Below are 21,707 nucleotides of genomic sequence, written 5' to 3' on the forward strand. Positions count from 1 at the left end.
CATGGTGGGACCATTTCCATCGCGGCAGTTGGCAAATGTGATAAATCAGGCATTTTCCCGCCGCCGGGCGGGCCATTAAACATTCACCAGCACGCCGCTGCGTCAGCCCTGTCTTTCTTCCTTTCTTAACCAAAGTCTTCCTGAAAGGTCTGAGCGCTGTTCTTCGTTTTAATGGGGGTTCCACTGCACAGCGCTTCCCTCCTTTTGAAGATCTTGCTTTGCCTCGGGGTCACCGTTCTGAGTGTCAGCTCCGCTCAGAACTAAGGTCATGGCGGGGAGTGGGCAGATTCAGGAGGCCCGTGGGATTGACAGCGGTTGTGTGGTGCTGTTGTGTCCCGGGCACGTGTCCCGGGCACCTGAGGCTTGGCTGGATGGGGTGGGCACCAGGGAAGCCACATGGTTCTGCAGAAAGGGGACCCGTGTTCGGAGATCTGAGGTCCCCGACTGGACAATGCTGGACTCTTCCTAGATAGATGATCTAGATCATTCATCATCGAGTGGGAACCTCTCAGTCCTGGGCCTTGCACACCCTGCTGGCCCAGAAGACCACATGCGCCACGTAGGCTCCTTCTGTTTCCTTCTCTCCAGCCGTGGGGTGGGCCACGGCCCTGTTGAGATGTGCTGACATCTGGTGATTCACTGGTCTGGAATGTCCGCGCTTACCTCCTTGAAAATGATGCCCCTGGTACCAAAGGCTCCACTTGGATTCATGTGCGGGTCTGTTCTCCACTGGTGCTGAGGCTTCAGCTGAGCCCCGGACCCCCGCCCGCCCCGCCCTGGGGGCTGTGCCACTCCAGATGTGTGCTCACTTGGGCAGGAGTGGCAGGCCCGGGGCCAGGTCTGCGGCCCTGTGGATGGAAAAAACCGCAGAGATCCAGACTCCATGGTCTCTGAGACCAGTGTAGACGTGGCTCTCTCTGGCATATCTCCACCCTGTCCCTGAGGTGGGAAATTTCTCTCTACTGGAGAACAGCTGTTAGGACAAGGTAGCCCATCTGGCCGGCAGGACGGCTGGGGATGGACAAGGGGATGCTCATTGCCTCCTTCTTCCTCTGGCTGTGTTCTTCCCTGTGGCAGGAGAGGAGTGTCACCCCTGCAGGCTGATTCCTGGCTTCCTCCTCCAGCGAATCGTCCGGGGCAGAGGCTGCCCCGATCACTGGGAAAACTCACAGAAGGGTCCGGAAGAGAGTCCCTCCACCCAGGGGTTCCTGGGAGGTTTCTGAGAAGTGGCATCTGAGCCGAGTACCTGAAGGCCACGGGATGCCTGGGTGGCTTAATCGGTTAAGCATTTGACTCTTGATCTCTGCTCAGGGCATGATCTCAGGGTCGTGAGTTCAAGCCCCACATTAGACTCCATCCTGGGCATGGAGCCTACTTAAAAAGATTTAAAAAAAAAAGGGCACCTGGGTGGCTCAGTTAGTTAAGCGACTGCCTTCGGCTCAGGTCATGATCCTGGAGTCCCTGGATCGAGTCCCACATCAGGCTCCCTGCTCGGCGGGGAGTCTGCTTCTCCCTCTGACCCTCCCCCCTCTCATGTGCTGTCTCTCTCATTCTCTCTCTCTCAAATAAATAAATAAAATCTTTAAAAAAAAAAAAAAAAGGATGAACCAGCCAAGGAGGGTGGCAGGGGTCTACCACACAGAGGGGACAGAAGAGGACAGGCACAGAGGTGTGACACTGGCTTGTCCGGGAACTAGGAGCAGCTGGGCGGGAGCAGAGGGCATGGAGACGGAGGGCCTGGGACGGCCTTGGGGGCCCTGCTAGGCTCTCACCATCTTCAGCAGGTGAAGGTCAGAAGTGCATTCTAGAAAGAGTGTCCCATCAGCAGCTCTGAGTTAGGCTGAGAGGAGCGGACACCCTGGGCAGGGAGGCCAGCTTGGGGGCCACGCGTGTGAGGGAGCCCGAGTGTTTAGTAGTAATGAAAGACAGTGACACCCCAAACCTGTCTCTGACTTGGCGCCATCCCAGAGGTACTAGGGGGGCCGCTGGCCCTCAGAGGCCTTGGGCTGTCTTGTCCCTCTTCCCTCTGGCCAGTTTCCGTGTTGGTTCACCCCCTCAGCTCCCCCTCTGCAGGAGTCTCCCGGAAGACTGTCTGTCCCCACGTGGGCAGGGGCATGGCTGCCCAGATGCCCAAGGAACCAAAGAGACACACAGGGGCCTTCGGTTGGCTTCAGGGCCCCCGGATATAGACAGTCTAGGGGAAGCCTCTGGGGGTGCCCCCCCCCCCCCGCCCCGGGCCTCTGCACTGGGCAGCCTTTGTCCTTGGGACTGGTCTATCTCCTCACAGCCTGGCCAGAGCTGGTATCCCCCTGGTCAGGGCCCTCAGCCCAGCCTTGTCATCTCGGCGAGTGACTCATGCCAGGGCCGGGGGGGGGGGGGGGAAGAGAGCACCAGGCGGGGTGTGTTAATAGCAAACCCATTACGTCCCCATCCCTGAGGTCACTTCACATGAGGGACAAATGGTTCATTGAGGTTGATTTGGCTGCCGGCTGGCCCCAGCAGCACTGGCAGTGGGGAGATGTCATTATCCAGGAAAGCAGTACCAGATTGTTGGGAGGGGGCCCAGCCAGCCTCCCTCCCACACAGAGTGTTCTGTTCCCGAGGCTCCGGGCCAAGACCCAGAGGCAGCACCCCAGGTACAGTGGGGCACAGTGGCCACCCTCCCCTGGGTTCGTGCCGGGCCCAGGGATGTATCCGGGGGTACACAACCTCTTCTCAGGTCCTGGTGGGCAGGATCGGGCAGAAGAATCCAGCCCACGGGGAGCCCCCCCCAACATTTTGGCTACCGACGCCGGGCCCTTTGTCCCCAGATGTCGTGCTCTCAAGCATCTTCTGGGTGAGCTGGCTGGCTCCTCTTCATTCTTCTCCATCCTTCTGTGGAGGTATAGAGAAGGCGACGCATGGCCCAAGATGCTCAGTGGAAGCGAGGAGGAGGAGGAGAGGGAGAGGCTGGGGGCTGGGGACCTGCCGGCTCAAGACTGTCCCAAAATATGTGTGGCTTCCCGCTGAGCCCCTAGAAGCCTGGTACAGACAGTGGCCGGGGCACCCAGCCTTCTCCCCTCCCCCCACCCGACCCCGGGTGTGCCCCCTGCTCGGAGGTGCTGAGCACCCGGGGTCCTGGGGTCGAAGGCTGAGGAGGGGCCCGGAGCCCAGGGGGGTCGAGATACTTGCTCCTCCTCTGGCTCCTGTTTCTAGGAGGCCCTGGCTCACTGGCTGGTTTCTGGGGACATTTCCCCACAGCGGCCAGCTGATGGGGAACCAGTTCTCTTCCAGGCCCCAGAGCGAGCCCTGAGCTTTCCCGGGCAAGCTTCTGTAGTCAGGTTCCCAGTGTTGCCAGGGACGCCTGGGAGCTGATGTCCCCGTAGGGGCCCCTCCTCCAACCCTTCCCTGGGGGCCCGCATCTCAGCCCCTTCCTCAAAATGGAGGGCCACATGCCCCAGACTCCAGGCCCCTAGAAAGGCTGCTGGCAACACATACCTCTGCATCTTCTTTCCACTTTTCTGGGTTTTTTTGTTTTTTTCGCTTTTCTGTTTTTTTTAAGTTCTTTCTTTCTTTTTTTTTTTTTTTAAGATTTTATTTATTTATTTGACAGAGAGAGACACAGCGAGAGAGGGAACACAAGCAGGGGGAGTGGGAGAGGGAGAAGCAGGCTTCCCGTGGAGCAGGGAGCCCGATGCGGGGCTCAATCCTAGGACCCTGGGATCATGACCTGAGCCGAAGGCAGACACTTAATGACTGAGCCACCCAGGCGCCCCAAGTTTTTTTTTTAAGATTTTTATTTATTTATGAGAGAAAGAGAGAGAGAGAAAGCACAAGCATGGGGAGGGGAGAGGAGAGGAAGAAGCTTGCTCCTTGCTGAGCAGGGACCCCGATGCAGGGGCTCGATCCCAGGACCCTGGGATCATGACCTGGAGCCAAAGGCAGACACTTAACCAACTGAGCCACCCAGGTGTCCCTCACTTTTCTATTCTTGAACAGAGTAGAGTTGATACCTTCTTCCACGGGCAAAAACTATAGTCAGGCAGACTTTAATTCTCTCCCTCTCTCCCTCCCTCCCCCACTCTGTCTCTTTCTAGCCCTGTCTGTACCGCTCTGTCTTTTTTAAACAGCCCAAACTGGACAAAGACCGAGTAAGCAGCATTAATAGGCACTGAGCTCCCTGTCACTGGAGGTGTTCAAGGGAAGGGTGGATGGGCACTTAGGGGTGGGCATTGAAGGGGGATCCCAGCAAGGGCTGTGCATGCCCCACAAGCCCCGAAGACCCTTGTGAGAGGGTGAAGAGGGAAGGGGCTTCCCCCTTCCCTGCCGTTCCTGTGTTGATGGCTGCCACTCCGAGCCTCAGCCCGCTTTCCTCCCACCTGCTTGCTGGCTGTGTCCTGGGCAGTGGGAGGAGCACTGTTAGGGCATGTGGCCCGAGTCCAAGAGGGCAGGCGGACAGGCAGCTCCCTGGGGACAACATCACCTCGGTCACTGCGGCGACTTTGAAAATAAGTTCGGCCACAGAGGGCCTGTTGCCCTTTCTTCTCTGCTCGGATCCCGCTCAGATGCTGCTGTTCCTGCTGACGTGGAGCTGGGGGAAGGCTGGTGACTCAGCTCTTGTCCCCAGACTGCAGCAGTAGTGAGCTGCCTCCAGCCTCTGAGCCCTCGGAGCAGGGTTGCCTGCTCAGGAAAGGAGGCGAGGCGGTCAGGACACCCAGGGGACAGCCTGTCCTCTCGGGTAGGTGGCCTGGCCAGATGTCCTAGCAGCCCTGGGGGTGAGGCACCACCACTTGCTGCTTTGAGGCTGGCTGGGTACCGGGCCGGCCCCTCCTTCGAGGCCGCTGTGGGACTCTGGAGCTCCTGGGAGGGCAAGAGCGTTTGTTTGTTTGTTTTTTCCCCATCAGCTGGGGTGCAGGAAGGAAATCCTGACACCATCTCTATACCTCTAGCCTCAGCTGGCGGCCAGCGGGCTGGGGACTCAAGTCCCTTCCAAAGCCCTGTTTTGGGGGCTGGGGTCGGAACGGACTGTGTGAAAAGGGAACGCGTCAGGGATAAGGGATGAGCCGTTGCCTTCCTCCTCCCCCTTCCTAGCTGGGTGATCACTCGCCAAGCCCATGGTGGGGACCCAGGCATCTGAACCTGCCAGGACGTGCCAGAGCCCCCGAGTTCAGCTGGTGAGGAATCACCTTGGAGGGTCACAGCTTCTGAACAATCTTCTGCAGCCCGCCCCTCCCCCCCTCCGTGTTAGCGGCCACCGCCCCTGCCCTGCCTTGGCTCAGGTGGTCCCACTGGCTTTCATGTCCCTGCAGGAAAATTTACAAGTGAAACGGAAAATGGGAGGGCCAGGCAGGGCTGCAGGCCCCCTCGGAGCCAGGCCACGGGAGCTGCAAGCTGCCGGGGTCCTGAGCATCTGTCAGCGGGGCTGGGGGGTCCGGGGCGGGGCAGGGGCGGGAGGCCTGCAGCCAGGGAGCAGGGCGCTTGCCTGGGTCCTGCCTGCCAGCAGCTTCCTTCTGTGACTCGAAAGCATGAGTTTAGAAGAGTAATACTTTGTTTAAAAAGCTCCCTGCCTCAGAGATAAGGCCCGGGCTGCTGTGGTCAGAGTTTGCTGTAAATTTTCTGAACAAAGCAGGCTGGAGCGATAGCTGGGGAGTCTGGGGAACAGATTAATCATGTGCTAAGAAAACGGCATTCCCCTTTGAAGTGAAACCTTATGGTTGCATTTAAGCAGCCAGGCAGATGGTGTAAGGGTGTTCTGTGGCCTACACACTGATTAAATGTCAGCTGTACCCACAGACAGGCTTCACGGGAAGATTCACAATCCGGCAGCCTGGGAGACTCGGTGGTCGGACTCCAGCGGTGTCACAGGGCCATGTAAAGGGAGACGGGGTCCTGGCACTTTGGTCTGGGTGCAGACGGTGTCCTGCCTGTCATCCTGAATGCTGGGGCTGGGGCAGGTCTGCGTGGTGGCTGGTGGGCATGCAGGGAGTCCGTGTGAGTTCTGAATGTCCCCCCGCCGCCCCCATGGGCTGATTCCCCGTCAGGAGCCACCGTGACCCGGCCATCCTGCGAAGGAAACTGAACTTTGTCATTGCAACGGGGATCTGGCAGGTTCTTGGGGAGTCCTCCTTGCGTGCCTGGAGGCGAGGAAGCAACTATCTCAAGGGGTCTCCTGGGGCCCCTGGGATGGTTGCTCTGATATTTAAGACAGAAATGACAGACAGGGAGCCAGCAGGGGGGACACCTTGGGGATGCTGCCCAGGCAGAGGGAACAGCTGAGGCAAATGTCCTGAGGCAGAAGGCAGTGTGAAGAAGTGGGCCAGTGAGTAGACCAGGTGGACAGGGGCCTGGGCATGTGGGACCTTGGCAGCCAAGGTAAGGAGTTTGCACTCGATTCTAAGTGTGAACGGGGCCACTGGAGGTGACATAATCTGATCTTTAAGCTTCACTGAGATCTGGATGGAGGGGAGTGAGAGTAGAAGCAGGCACCTTGGTGAGGAAGCTTTGCAGGCATGCAGGAGGGAGAGGGGGGCGTGGAGCGACCAGTTGTTCAATTCGGAGGTACTTTGTGAGCCGGTTGTTAAACACAACCATTATTAGAAATTTAATCGCATAGTACATAAAAAATATAATTAAGATTTTGTGGAATGTATATAAAATACAAAATAAATTATATATAAATTATTGCTTAAAATGAAATACCATGGAATTACCATATGATCCAGCAGGTTCACTTCTGGGTAAATGCCCAAAAGCATGAACGCGGGACTCCAAGAGACATGCGCACACCCAGGTTCCTAGCAGCATCATTCACAACAGCACAACAGCTTCCAAAAATGGAAGCAACCCAAGTGTCCATCGACGGATGAACGGATAAACAAAATGTGGTGTGTATGTACAATAGAATAGCAGCCTTAAAGAGGAAGGAAATCCTGACGCCCGCGACCACATGGATGAACCTTGAGGCCGTTATGCGCCGTGAACTAAGCCAGGCACAAAAGGACAAACACTATGATTTCACTTGCGTGAGGTTCCCTAGAGCAGCCAAAGTCACAGAGACAGAAAGTAGAGTGGTGACTGCCGTGGGCCGTGGGAGCAGAGGGGGACACAGGGACTCCTGTTTGATGGAAATAGGAGTTTCAGTTTGGGAGGACGGCAACAGTCCTGGGAATGGTCGGGACTGATGGGTGCCCAACAGCATGAGTGCGCTTGATGCCATTTTGCTGTATACTTAGAAGTGGTTAAAGTGATAAATTTTACGTTATGTATGTTTTTAGCACAATAAAAAATGCATTGCCCTATTAGAAACAAATCATATTATAAAACGAAGTTATCTGTTAGATTTACATAATACAAATTACAAGTAATGACATTACAAACAAAGATAATGAATACACAGAACTCACACTTCCTAAGTCTTTCAGTACATTTTAGTATATTCTCTGTGTGATGGAGCTCGGCATCGCTTGTCCTACCTGTACGATAGAAATGCTACACGGTGACGGTTCCTTCCCGGAGCTTCCCTGCTGGGCCTTCGATGGTGTCACACTGCTAGCTCAAAATTGGCCAGGGTGAGGGTATTTACACCGCAGAAATGGGCAAATGCTACAGAATAATCAGGTGGGTTTTTTTTTTTTTTTAACCCCCAGAATGCCGGTTGTTAAACATTAGGCAGCATGTACCACTGGAGGGGGGGGCCTTGGACCTGAGTTGGGGGCACTTGAGGTCAGAAGCAGCCCGACCCGTAGATATTTTGGAGGTGGAAACTCACTGATGGCCTGGATGTGGGGGTGAGGGAAACAGGGGACCCAAGGGTGATGCCTAGATACTTGGCCTGAACCAAGTATCGGTGGATGGAGGGACCATTTACAAAGATGGCGGACTGAGGGAGCTTGGGGGCTGTGGAAGGTCAGGCAGCTGATGGATCCAAGGCTCTGGAGCTCAGGGAGGCCCTACTGTGCGCCAGGCCTGGGCAGGGCCAAGACCATGGGTGCCTATCCTGGTCTTTGAGGAAACAGATGGTCCACTTAACAGACTGTCCTGTCCAAAGGCCTAGGGCAGCCGGGCAAAGAGCCACTGTCCTCCCTCTGCTCCCCAGTCCCCACATGGAGCCCCGGGTCATGGATACCGAGGTTGAGCCAGATGGCTGTTTCCGCCCATTGACTTCCTCCCTCCCTCTCTTTCCCAAGGCTCATCCCACCAGGGCCTGACCTGTGGGGTTTCTGTCCAGGCCTGCTCCTTCCCATTCCCAGAAAGGCTTAGAACTGGACTTCATATTAGACCTTTCTTGCCCATCCCTGGTCCTCAGGTGTTATTAAAACTTGCTGCTTGCTGTCGGGGTGTCCCCAGCCCCCCAGGTCCCCTCAGGACGGCCACCTGCCGGGCAGCGTTCCTTACCTACAGCAGGTTGTGCAGCTCACACACATCTTTGGGAGGTATGGATAGGGTCGAGGTCTATAGAGCGTTTGGGGGTCACCATTACAAAGGACCACACTCGAGGGGCTTAACACAGCAGAAATGTCTTCTCTCGCGGTTCTAGAGGCCAGAAGCCCGAAATCAAGGTGTCAGCAGGGCCTCACTCCCTCTGAAGGCTCAAGGGAAGAAGCCTTCCTCTTCTCTTCGAGCCTCTGGGGTCCCAAGTGTCTCTGGCTGTGGCCACATCCCTCCAATCTCTGCCTCTGCCTTCACATGGCTTCTCTGTGTCTCCTTTTTGGCCTCTTACAGGAACACTTGTCATTGGATTTAGGGGCCACCCTGATCCAGAGTTATCTTATCTCCAGATCCTCACCTTAATTACATCTGCAGAGATCCTTATACCGAATTGGGTCCCATTCTGAGGTTCGGGTGGATGTGTGTTTTTGGAGCACCCACCACAGGTCTCATGGGGGAACCTAGGAGGCGGGTGGCCCCTCCAGTGTCCCCTCTAATCACACTTTCCCCTTGGGCCAGGCCTACAGTCTTGCCTTCCCCATGGCCTTGGAAGAGTGTACCACTGCAGAATGCGGACGCCTTGTGGTTCCCTTTTTCTTGCCAAATTTAAGCTCGCTTTCCTCTCTCCGCTGCTACTCACTTTACCTGCCCAGCGCCCCTGCCAGGACTGCCCGTCCTAACCCCCCCTGCCCCCCCGCCCTGACTGCTCTGTCCTGAGAAGGGGCCTAGGGACCCCTCACCTGCCCATCAGGATCAGGCCTACGCTGCGGACTGGACGAAGCCATCAGAGGTGATCGAAGGCTGGGCTGAGACAGGGCTGGGTGCACGATTTCAGCGGGGAAAGAGAAGGCCGAGGAGCGGCCGGATTGTCTTCGAGTTTGGAGAAGGTGATTATTATGTGAAGGGTGGTGCCCAGCTGTTTCCCATCTCTCTGAAGACAGAAAAAAAAGAAGAAATAAATGATGTACAATTAGAGCAGTTGGTTAGATACAAGGGCGAACTTCCTGGCTGGGAGTGTGGCCAAGCGCTGGTAGGGTTTCCGGAGGGAGCACGGGGCATCTCCTTACCTGGAGGTGTCAAGACCTGGCAGCCAGGGCCCCGGTGGTTAAACAGAAGGTGGGGGTATGGACCGGATGGGTTCTAGAGTGCAGTCATGCCAACATGCGGCACTTTCTGGCCGTGGAGGTCGGTTCCCTCCTGCCATTGTCCTTTAGGTTCCCACAGGGGAGCATTTTGGCAAGGCGTGCACCCTGGCTGGGCTCCCCGAGGAGATAAGCCCACGTCTGTTCAGCTCCACTGTGAATGGACATGAAGAATGCACAATAAGCTGACCCTATGCTAATCTGGTGGAACTCCATGCCCGCTCTCTGGGAGAACAATCGCATGGGTGTGTCTACACTCACCAGGTGCTTTTTATAAAAACACTGGAGAATAATGCTGTGGGCCAGCATCTTCCCAGGGGCCTGGGTAGTTAGGCTGCCTCGTAGGGGCAGTGGACCACCAAACTCCCCAATACTGGGTGGACAGGTGGCCCAGAGGGCAGGGCCGTCAGGCAGGCCTAGGTGCTGGCTTTCCAACGTGACATGCCAGGGCCGCTGGGAAGGCCATCGGGGTGCCCTCCATGGCAGCCGTGACTCCCTTGTTGAAACCCGGGCTCCCAGGCAGAGGAGGGTGTGTGCGCATCTGAAATGTCTGTGGTTTTGCAGTTCCATGTCCACAAACTCCCTTAGTTGAAAATAGTTCAAAATATCCAAAGCATGAGGGAGGGAGTGACTGCTTTTCTTAAAAAGAAAGGACTCGATTTCATGTACTTGATAAAGCCATCCAACCCAGTGTATTCTCAGAAAGAGGTGGGGAGTACCTGGGATGGCAGTCGGGCCTCATCATCCCTTGCCCATTTGGGATCTTTCCAGACTAGGGGTGTGGGGGCTAGGAGGGGAGTGGCAGTGATCAACCTGAGACCCAGGACCAGCTCTCAGGCACTCCCAGGCCTCACACAGAGAACGGGCACCAGCGGGGAGGGTATATTCCCTGCCATGGACTCTCACTGGGCCTGACTTCCGGCAGAGGTTCTGGGTCTAAGATAATGAGGGGGACAGTAGGTTGGAGCCCAGCGCCTAACTAACTAGCAGGGGGAGCGGAAGGGAGGCCCCCTCCGCTGTGGGGACCAGCCCTGGAGGGCCCAGCCTGGGGGCTCCCTCCTTTTGCTTCGCAAGTTCCAACCCGTCCTGTTGTCCCCAGCCTGGAGGACCTGCCTGCCTTCCTTGTAGGTGACAGAATTTAATCAGTGTTTGGAGGGGCACGTGTAGAAACGGCTGTCTTGGAGGGCAAGACCAGGCCTGAGGTACAGCGGAGATGGGGAGCCCCCTTTCTCCCATTACGGAACTCCTTCCTTCAGATCCTAGGAAATATCGTCGCCTTACCAGGGGGAAAGACCGAGGTTTACGCTCTGCCACCAAGCTGCCCCCCTTATTGTGGAAGCTGGGGGTGGCACATTTCCCTGGCTGTTCTGGCAGGGGCGCTCCTTCCTTGCCCCACGCCCCCCCCCCCCCCCCCCCGGCTGGCACCTTTTCTGTCACCTGGCTCGGAGGGTGCAGCAAGCGACCCCGGGGGTGGGCGGGTAGGGATGGGGAGTCGCTGGGGGGGCGCCCCCCCCCGGGACCATGTGAGTCCTGCGCTCGCCCCTCGCTCCGCGGCTCCGGGCCCACAGGCGGGGGTCCCCCGGCCGGGCAGCTCGGGCGCTTAACCCTTGCAGGCGCTGAGCGCGGGAAGGCGGTGGCGGCGGCGGCGGCGACGGTGAACTTTGTTTGGCTGCGTAAATAAAACCTCCCGCAGGAGGAACCCTGCGCCCCAGGGAAGGGGAGGAATCTCTTCCCCCCTTGGCGCCGCCCCCGCGCCGCCGCCCGGCCCCCACATCCGCCCACATCTGGCCGCGGCGGGGCGTCCGGGGGGGAGGGGCCGAGCCGCGTCGGTCGCCGTCCCGGGGACGCGGGCCAGGCGGGGAGGAGCGGGGCGCCGAGTCGGGCGCCCAGGACTCGGCCTGTCCCCGCGGCGGCCGCTCGGGCCCCAGCACCCCCCCGGCTCCCCCGCCAGGCCCCGGCCTTGACGGGCGGGCGGAGCAGCCAGTGCGAGCCGGGGAGGCCGGGCCGGGTGCGGGAACCTGATCCGCCCGGGCGGCGGGGGCGGGGCGGGGCGGGAGCGCGGGGAGCCGAGGCCCGGCGCCCGCCCGCCTCCCCCATTCATTCAGCCGAGCCCGGGGGCCGAGGGGCTCGGGCGGCCAGCTCTGCTCGGCGGGAGCGCGGGCGCAGGGCCCGGGCCGCCGGGGCGCTTCCTCGTCGCAGCCCTCCGCGCGCCGCGCCGCCCGCCAGCCACCATGTCCGACCCCGCGGTCAACGCGCAGCTGGACGGGATCATTTCGGACTTCGAAGGTGGGTGCCGGGCGCGCCGCGGGGGCGCGGAGGGGCGGGCGGGAACCCCCGAAGGGGCGCCCTCCCGCCGCGCGCCCCCTGTCCCGCGCCCGCGTCGCCTACGTGGAGGACCCGGTTCGGGGGCCCGCGCGCCTTGGCGGCCCCCGCGCTACCTCCCGGCTTCCTTCCTTTTATTGTATTTGCCGAGCGGCGACAGTCCCCTCGAGGGCTCGCGGGGCGCCCGCGGAACTGGCCGGGGCGCGCGGCTCCCTCGCGGCCGTCGCTCGGTCCCCTCCCTGCGGCGCTCCCCGTCGGCCCTCGGGCCCCCGCGGCCCTGCGGCGGGGCGGGGAGCCGGTCACCCGCCTCTGCGTCCTGCCCAGAGCGCGGCCGCCCTCCCCCACACATTTCGGGGCCGGACCGAGCCGAATTCCGGCCGGGGAGGCCGCCGAGCGGACCCGGCTCGGGCTGGCGGGGTCTAGAGGGGGGCGCCCCTTGGGCCCCCATCCAGGCCCGGGGCACCCCCTTCCGCCTCCTGGAGTCGGGCGGCGCGGGGGAGGAGGGGCCTGCGGGCCGGTAGGGAGCGCATTTTGGTCCCCTCCCCCCTTCGGGGTGTACAGTGTGCAGAGACTTGGGGGGCTCTTCCGTCCGAGTGCGCCGGGCTTCCCAGCCCTGAGCCTGTGTGTGTGTGTGCGCCTTCGGGCGTCCTCGTGACTGCCTGTGGCTCTGCGTCCTGGCGTCCTGGGGAGTAAATAAAGCGGTCGGGAGGGAAGCTCACACAATAGTCTGCAGCACTTCTGGGGCCGGAACTCTGAGGGGCGGGCCTGCCTCTGCTGGGACCTGGAGCCCCCGCCCCTCCGAGGGGCTCCCAGGCAGCCTTGGGCAGAGCCCTCTCTGGTGGGCCCGGCCTTGGGGCGGCTGTGCTGGAAGGAGTTTTAGACGTCCAGGTGCCAGGCCCAGCCAGGAGGTCCTCTAACCCCTGGGGGGGGGGGGGGTGCAGCGCCAGGGCTGGGATCTGTGTGTCCCGAGCTCTGCAGCACGCATGGTCTACCTGGGGTCAGCGCTTCTGTGGGGCACTTCTGGGTGGATCCCAAGCCGCGCCGCGGCAGCTGTGATTCTGGGCTGGGCCTGCGCTGGCTTGGGCAGGGGTGTGAAGAGACTAGAGCGTTTGGGGTCTAGTGGCTGGCACACCCATGCAGAGGACGCGCCTGCTCTTGGCTCAGTGGCCGGAGCACTTTTGTGATTCTGGCACTGAGCACCGAACAAGGGGAGTTCTGGTCTGCAGGGCTGTGGTGGCTTTTGCCCTGCTGTTCCGACGTGGATAATGTGCTCCTACCGGGGTCTCCCTACATCTCCTTCGTTCTGTTTCGCCTTTTTCGGGCCCAGAGCATGGCTCTCCTTTGAGACTCCCACTGTTGCTCTCAGGAGCCTTTCCTAAGTGTCCAAGTGTGAGAACCAGGCCGTCTGGAGACGGCTGCCCCCTTCAGGTCCCGCGCTGCGCGTGCGCCCTCCCTGGGGCCTGTGGGAGTGAGGTTGGCTTGCGGTCCCGAAAGCCTTGGGCTGGCAGCGGGGTGTGTGGGGCAGGACAGGATTCCATGATAGCCCCGAAGCGGGGCGGGGGGAGATTTGGGGGTGGTGTGGTCCTATAGCTGTTCCAGTTCGCACCTCTGCCTCCGGGTCCCCATGTGTGACTCCATCCTAACCCCGATGGGCCCCTTGTGGAGATGTTGGAGGCCTCTGCCCTGGCTCCCAGGCGGCTTCTTGACCCTCTCATTTGGTTGGAGACAATGGCCTCATTGAGACCATCCTGATGCGACAGTGGGCAGCCCTGTGGGTCCAGGGGGAGATTTCTCACTCTTAGGGAACCTCTGGTTCCCTGTGTGTATCTGTCGTCCTGTTGTGTGCTCTGACAAGCTGAAAGGGCTCTAAAGGCAGAGGGGTCGGACGTTAGAGTCCTTCGGGCTTCGGGAAGAAGGGTGTGTGAGCTCAGGGACCGGCATGGCCTCCCTAAGTGTCCCAGGAGCTCCAAATGCACTTGGGTGTTGGGGGCTGGGCCTGGAACGGTGGGAGGTGGGGAAGGAGCCGTCAGCGAAGTCAGAGAAGGAGGACAGTGCACGACCTAGAGGAGCAGTGACAGATACAATGCAGCGGGGCCCAGGCAGGGAAAGGTCGCAGTGGAGGAGGCAGACCTTGGGCGAAAGTCGGAATTCAATTGCAGGAGGGAGGAGGAGAGCACTCAGGTCCCGGGCAGCAGGCAGAAGCGGGGGAGGCTGGAATGAGCTGGTCCATTGGAGAGTGGGGCACAAGGAGGGGCCAGTTGGAGCAGATCAGAGGGCCAGGCCAGGCGTACCCTCCGGGAGCTGGGACTGTCCTGGGGAGGCAGCTGGAGTGGTGAGAGCAGAGCTGGAGGAGTTCTGGTCTGGGTCCGTGGGGCTGCCTATGTGGTGTCTCAGGGTTTGTGCAAGGTAGGACGAAAGGGGTTGGGGGGGGAGACTGGCAGCCCCTCAGCTACTGCTGTGCCCCCAGAGTTCTGGGGCCCGCGGACACGGCCTGTCACAACACATGTGCTCGTTGCTGAAGAACAGAAGCCCCAGGGGCCACCAGGAAAGCCTGGCAGGTTCTGAGCCACGGCGTCGCTGGGGGTGGTTTGCAATGCTTGCAGACTGGAATCCTGCAGGGGAGCCAGAGGGCCCTCGTCGGGTGTCTTTGGGAGGTTTGGAGCCTAGTGGGAGTATCCGAGCCAGGGTGGCATGACCCGTAGGGCAGAGGGGAAGGCACCTGGGGTGGGGTGCAGGGTGGCTGTCCAGACTGGAGCAGCGTGCCCCTGCAGGGCCGACAGGAAGCCGCCCCAGGTGGATGTGTGTGGGGTGTGTGGATCTGCTGATGCCCCACGTCCCGGGCACATCTGTCCCCTGCCCTGGGGAGCAGCCTTCTTGTTTTGGCTCTGTCATGTTGTCGAGGAGGCATGGGGACTCAGCTTGCCCTCTCTCATGGACATGTCTATCGGGTTCACTTCTCCCCCGGGCACTGAGAGGGTAGCAGTGGTCTTCATGGGCGTGAACGTCCCACACGGGCCTTGGCCTTCCCTTGCAGGACGACCTTGGGGCTCTGTGGAGAACCCCCACGTAGGAGCAAGAAGAGAGTTTTGTATTTTGCTCATGTGATTTTTTTTTTTTTAGAGAGTTTTGATCCCCCCCCGGCCCCCGGGAAGATGGGCCCGGAGGGATGACTCCTTCCCCGATCTCACCCTGGGTCGGTGGAGGCACGGAGCCGTTGGGCGGCATGTTCTTGGGTGAGAGCAGGCCAAATCTGTTCTTGCGAACGCTATTACTACTCTGGTCTTCGTGTAACAAAGCCTTTGCAGCGGCCAGCTGCTGCCCGCCTTCCTCGGCGCTGTCTGCTGGAACCGTAGTCGCATGCGGGGAAGGAATCCTGAAAGTCCTGGATGTTTGTGCAAACGCAGTCTGGCCCGGAACCTCGGCGCTCCGGTCCCGCAGAATCTGTCACATACAGATTGCGCCTGCCTTTCGAGACCCTCTGCTGTCTCTTTGGAGGACCCTCCTAGAGGGGTCCTGGAGCTCTGGGCCCCGGAGAGCAGGCCGGTGGGGCTGGGGGGCGGGGGCAGGGAGCGGGTCTCCTGGTGGGGTGAGGGGGGAAGGGACCAGGCGGACAAGCCCGCTCATGTGGGAGCCCGGACACCTCTGGGACAGGGGCTCCCTCGCCTGCTGGAGGCAGGTGCCCCTTTCCTCCCAGAAGGACAAGGCCTGTTGCTTGGTGATGGGTACAGACCTGTCCCGGATTAATGCCAGTGGGCCTCTCGGGTGACGCCTCCTGCTTTCCAGCCAGACGCAAGGCCCCTCGTGAGTACCAGCTCCCTGTCGTTGGCACCTTTGGGGCAGGAGGCGGGAGCCGTGGGCGTTGAGTTCACTCGGCTGGCCTGGAGGAGCCGGGCCTGGGCGATTCGGCTGGTGCCTGTTCTGCAGCGATGAGGGGACAGTGGCCGGGTACTCTGTGTCCAGAACACGGGACCGGGCACACCCACGGCTTCGGTGTGGGGAGGAGAGCCGCCATGCACGTGTGGGGTAGCAGAAGCCCCTCTGTCATGGGCTTCCGGGCCGGGCCGAGTGTCAGACCTGGGCTGGGAAGGTGGGGGCACATCTCACGCTGCCGGGCATCTGTCTAGAAAGGCTTTCTGGAGGACGCGGATCTCCAGGAAGGTTTGGAACGAGGCAGGTGGGCAGAGTTTGCATCCAGAGGGGGAGGGCCTTCCAGAGAGGTGACAGATGGGGCAACCGGGAGCCCACGTGGTGCAGTGCTCACGAGGGCGAGCCCACTGCCATAGAAAGCTGGGTGGCTCACGGGAAGTGTCTGAGCCTGAGCTTCAGTTTCTCCTCTCCGCGAGGGTTGTCCTGGGATTTAGGTGGATGTGGCCGGCAGCACCGAGCACAGGGCCCGCTCCCGGGAGCGTGGGGGGTGCTGCTGCCGCTCTTGGACCTGGGGGGTGGGGTGGGTATTTGCAAGGGGCGGGTGGGGGTGGACGCCGAAATGTGGGGATCTGGGTGATGGAAAGTGTTCCAAGGCCACAGGCAAGGGCCTGTCTGGTCCCCCTGGGGGTGAGGCTCACAGTGTGGTCAGCACTGCAGATTTGTAGCTTCTGCGGAGCCCACCCGGGGCTCCCTCTGAGTGCAGCAGATGCTCAGGCTCCTGGCCAAGCCAAGGGAGCCCCCCTCTGGCCTGGCAGAGCTCCCTGGAGGTGCCATAGGTCTCTGCCCGTCAGAGTGGAGGCTGGGCTCCTGTGGGCTGCCGGGTTGCTTCCCTGGAGAGGTCACCCCACCTCCTCTGCCGTTCCCCACCCCAGAGCATCTCAGATGGGGGGCCACGGGCTGGTGCTGGACAACCTGACTGAAGACAGGTGGTGGGCTCGGGCGGCCCACCTTCCTGAAAGGGGAGTGAGGCAGGGTGGCCGTGTCGGGGAGGGGACGTGCGGGTGGGGCAACCTCCTTGGCCGGCAGCCCTTTGGCGAGAGCTGCTTGTGTGTGGGCTCTGAGCGCAGAGAACAGTCTCGTCTGGGGCCGAGGGGGAGCGCAGGGGCGGGCCGGCTGCCTTGCCTGTGCCCCAGGAGCCCGTGAGCTCTATACCCCCGCCCGCCGAGGGCCCGGGGAGCCTGGACGTGGGGTGGGGGCTCCGGGGGCTTCCCTGCCTGGAGAGACAAACCCAGAGCTCGAGGGCCAGTGGGGGGCACAGCCAGCCCAGTGCCCGGCGCGTGGGGGCACTTGCTCAGGCCACATTTACAGAGGCGGCCCCCTTGCCGGTGGGGGCAGTGATACGGTGGCCCGCTCATGACGTGGTGGCACCAAGAGCCACACAGACGTGCAGAGGGTGCACCTGCCCCGCGGGAGCCAGGGACCTCTCCGCCCAGTGCCCGAGGCCTCAGCCTGCCCCTTGGTGCTGTGGCCCGCAGACCCTGGCGCTGGCCGAGCAGAGCAGGGCTCCCTCGTCTTCTTTCCCCTTGCGTGCCCAGAGGTCAGGGGAGGTCCCATTCAGAGACCCGGCCCCCTCCACGGTTCAGTTTACCGGCCAGGCAACCCTGGGGTTGGGCCAGTTGGCTGCTCAGAAGAGTCTCCTCGGGGTACAGATAGGAGTGTACCCCGGTTTGGCAGCAAGGACCTGGGGGCCAGACTCAGGGAATCTATCGTGACCCCCCAAACCCAGGAAGGAGTCTCATCTGCCTGCCTGGCCAGACCAGGGGCTTCCCGCTGGGCTCGGAGCCCCTCTTTGCTCACTGTTTTGTGGCCGGAACAGTGGGCTACGTGCTGAATATCCTCAAAGACCTGGTGGGGTGTGTAGAATGTGTGGGGGTGCGGTGAGGGGGTGAGGGGCAGGGGCAGCCAGGGGCTCCGGTGGGAGATTCATCAGAGGGTTGAGGCCCCGGGAGATTTCATGTTTTTGATTCATCCCCGAAACCTAGCCAGGAAACAAGCTCTTGTGCTTTCTTTTGACAAAGCCACTGAGGAAAAATGGTCTAACAGTGGCTTTCTTCCCAAAGGCCTCTTGGTTTTTCCCAAATTTGGAGGCTCTCTCAGTTGGTTATGAGACCGAACGGTCCGGAACTCTCTGGAACATGGTCCCAGAAGCCTGAGGATTTGTAATCTCCAGCCAAACAGACCCAGCTGACACCCTGGACGCCCCCGGAGCCTGGGGCAGTTCTGCGCTCGGGTGTTTAATTTGGTCGGGACAGAGCCTGGAGGCTCCATTCAGCCTGGGCCAGGAGACATTCTGGAAGCTCCCAAGCTTGTTGTCATTTTTAAAAGTGCTGCCAGTGCCCAGAAACTTAGGCAGAGGGATAAGAGGACAGCGCCGATGTCTGATGTCCGTGGAGTCCCCATGCCCAGCCCAGGGCTCTGTCAGGAGCTGGGGCCGCAGAGAAGGTGGGGAGCCTGGAATGAAGCTCCAGCCTACCTCTTTCTTGCGTTTGGTGTTTTTCCTTGTCTGCTCTCTTTCCCATGTTCCTGAGTTTTTAATAGCCCTTCCCGGGAGGGTGAACCTCTACGGACTCTGGCCTTCTCCCTCCACTGGGTGGAGTTGCAAAATCCAGAGAATCCAGGGCCCTGGCCTTAAATGCATAAGCGTGTCCTCCCCACCCAAGGCTTAGAGCTTCCTGTGTCCCTGGGCCCAAGGCCGGGAGCCTTTGCCTTCAGACATTCAGAATAGCCTCCTGGGAAAGCCAGGGGAGATGGGGAAGGGGAAACAGAGAGGTGACCCCACCCCCCACCTCCTGGCCATTCCACTCCTCTGGTCCCTGAGGGCCTGTCTGTCTGGCTGGGGGTACCATGGTTGTTCCCTGGGTACAAATGGGGGGCCGTGGGGAGGTGGGGGGGTCTTGCGGCCTGGGGCTTATTTGGATTCAGTGGGGGAATTCCAGGGTTCCTTCCCCTCTGTGCCCCACTTCCTCAGTTTTCCAAGGAGGGGCTGGAACGCTAAGCTCTTTTGCAGACCTTGTCAGGTCTTTTTCCATGATTCTGTATCTGGTCTCCTAACCAAAGGTACAGCCTTCCCGGACCCTTAGAGGAGTGCTGGCCAGTGGCTGGCTCTCTTTGCTGATGGGCTTCTGGCTGTCCCCTGGGGCAGGGTCTGGGCGTCCTGGGCACCTCCCTGTGGGAGGCTACAGCTGAGGGTCCCCTGGAATTGAGGAAGGGAGCCACCCGGGCCACAGACAGCCCCCTCTCTGCCCGTGGGAGGTTAGGCGACAGACAGCATCATCTTTCTTTTTGGTGGGAAGAGAGAGATGTCCCCAGTATGAGGCACCTTGCCGTCTCCCCTCCCTTAGGCACTGACCTGGAAGATGGAGATGTTTCTGGTTCTAACCTTGGTGGCCAGCAGCCTGGTGGATTTCCATACTGTCCCAGGCAGGATCTCATTCTGTATCTGGGCTGGCCCCCTCCCTGGATGCAGGCAGCCGGCTCTGAGCTGGGATATTTGGCCCTCCGTTCCATGTGGGTGGGCAGTTTTCCTGTGAGTGGTAGGCCAGGCCCCTGCCCCGTGTCCCCTGGAGACCGAGATTATCTATAGTAAAAGCATATAAGTTTTCCTGGCTCCCAACCAGGCCTGGAGAGGTGGTCTTCTCTGCTGTCCCCTGCCTCCTGTCCCCCATAAGAAGTCAGGGGAAGGCGTGCTCTGGAAAGTGGCTGGATTTTGGCTTTTTGTTCAGCTTGAGAAGTGCCGGCATCCGTTTGTTCTCTGGTGGGCCAGGAGGAGGATCCGTGGAGTGGGAGAAGCAGTCAGCTCATTCCTTTTATTCAGCAGCTGTCTGGGCGCCAGCTAGGTGCCAGCTCTGTTCTAGGTTCTGGGGGTCCAGGTGTGAGCTCAAGAGAAGAGGGGTAGGTTCAGGAGGGCTTCCTGGAGGAAGGAGCACCTAACCAGAGTCCCGGGTGGGAGTTAACCAGGCAGGGTCTCCGGGCACATGGTGCTGGATGGCTTCTCTTGTGATTTCTCCCAACTCGTAGTTTGTTTGGGGGATCCTGTTGTGCCCACACCTGGTAGAGGTGCCTGCACCCGATGGAGGTGCCCTTGGGGCTGTGCTTGCAAGGAGGATCCGGGCTCCGTCTTTGCTCCTGGTCAGGAGGCTGGGTGAGCCGCGAGGGACTTGGGTGGTGAATGATCCAGGCGGGGGAGAGGCCCCGGATTTGTTACCTAGCAGGGGTGGAGCGGCGAGCTCTAAGTCCTGGGCCTTCTCCACAAACCCTCAGGAAGGGCTGCTTTGCTCTTTTGCTGAGCTACGAAAGAAACCCCTGGCAGGCCTGGGGCCCCTCGGGGGTGAGATGGGGAAGGCCGTCATTCATCATTTGTTCACACCTTTGTAGGAGGCGGTGGAGTGGTGTCCTCTCCCTCCTGGGTGGCTGTCCCCGCCCCAGCCCCTGGCCCTGGGGGACACCGAGTCTCGGGGCAGCTGGGGGGATGGGGACACTGGTGAGGGAGGAAATCTCCCCCCTGCCCTGTGCACTCAAATATTTACATCTCTCCTAATATTTAAATGATGAAGCCAGGCTCCTGCAAACAGCTGCCCTGGAGCCAGCTGTCGGCTCTGGCCTCCCTCCCCCCTCCCCTCCCCCCTCCCTCCCTCCCTCCCTCCCTCCTCCCCTCCCCCCCTCCCCCTCCCTCCCTCCCGCATTCTTTGTTTCTGACCCAAGTCCCCGGCCCTTCCAGCTGTTATCCGTTTGCTCACAGGCATGTCCTCTGCCCGAGCTGGCTCTTGTTACTTTCCATAAGCATCTCCTTTATTGAGCACCTACTACGTGCCAGGCACTGGGTCGGGCACTTTATATGCTCAGTCTTTCAGTCTCCCAGAGTCCAGCAAGGTGGACGGGCTGCTGAGGCTCACTCAGGTCACCCCTGGCCTCAGGCCACACTGGCAGGCAGACCCAGGTCCTCCTGACCCGGACCTGCACCTGCCCATCCCGCCCTACTGCTGGATCCTGCCCTCTGGCCCTCCCTGCTGCCACCTTCCACAGGCTGACCCTGCCAGGCTGTGATGGAAATGTCAGCGGTGGGTGGGGAGCAGCTGGGCATCCAGAGCCTGCAGTCTGGCGGGGGCTGCCCTTCCTCCAGTCCCGGCCTCGCTGCCCTCCGGCTCCATGACGGCTTTTTGTGAGGCGGGCATCACGGTGCCCACACTGCAGGGTGGCGGGGAGCTTGGGAGAGGGGGTGAGGGTTCAGGGCTCAGTGCAGCACTGGGGGGTAGCGGGCGCTCTCCCGTTGAGGATGTGGCTCTCCGGGCGGGGGGCTGGTGGGGTTTGGAGTCAGAGTGGTATGCTGGTTAGCATGCTGGCTGGGATCTGGCTTCACCGGCGCCCAGGCTGTGATCCTGGGCCAGTCGCTTGCCTCTCCGGGCCTTGGCTTCCCATCTGCGAAATGGGGAGGGCATAAAGTCGCCGTGTCTTGCGGTGGCCATGAGAATTAAATGGGCCTCAGAGCTGTGCCCGGCGTGGAGTAAGCACTCCACAACGCCGGCTGTTAGAAGTTCAAAGCGATGGGACTTTCTGGGTTTGTAGGACACGCCTGGCAGTGTCCGATGCCCTGGTGGAGATGGGGACTGTGCTGGTCTGTTTGGGGCACTGTCACAAAAACCTGAGGGTGGGGGTTTAAACCGTGCGTTCATCCCTCGCCGTCCTGGAGGCTGGGGATCCAGGACCACCTTGCTGCCAAGTCCTGGCTCACAGATGGCTACAGCAGGGACACCCACCAGCAAGCTTTGCTCCTGTCCCCAGGAGGGCGACGGTCTGTGGTGAGGAGTGGGCAGATTTGGCAGAGGTGGGAGGTGGGCGGGGGCCCTGCGTGCCGGGCTGTACCTCTGTCCTGTCTGTGTTTCCCGTAGCAGGTGAGTTAAACCGTGTGTTATT

General features: G+C 60.5%; 1 protein-coding gene across 2 annotated transcripts in view; it reads left to right on the top strand.

Annotated features, from left to right (window-relative positions):
• SEPTIN9 (septin 9) overlaps positions 1-21,707 on the top strand; it is a 129,365-nt gene that overhangs the window by 22,291 nt on the left and 85,367 nt on the right. Inside the window, exon 1 of one of the 2 annotated variants that reach the window (XM_032429449.1) lies at positions 11,696-11,834. The exons of the other annotated variant lie outside the window; for it this stretch is intronic. Coding sequence (XP_032285340.1) covers positions 11,780-11,834 — 55 coding nt within the window. The 5' untranslated portion in view covers positions 11,696-11,779. Of the gene's footprint in view, positions 1-11,695; positions 11,835-21,707 lie in introns of those variants that run through there. 2 annotated transcript variants of the gene reach the window in all.

This window comes from Phoca vitulina, unplaced genomic scaffold (assembly GCF_004348235.1).
Source record: "Phoca vitulina isolate PV1807 unplaced genomic scaffold, GSC_HSeal_1.0 scaffold41, whole genome shotgun sequence".
NCBI classification, from domain to species: Eukaryota; Metazoa; Chordata; class Mammalia; order Carnivora; family Phocidae; genus Phoca; species Phoca vitulina.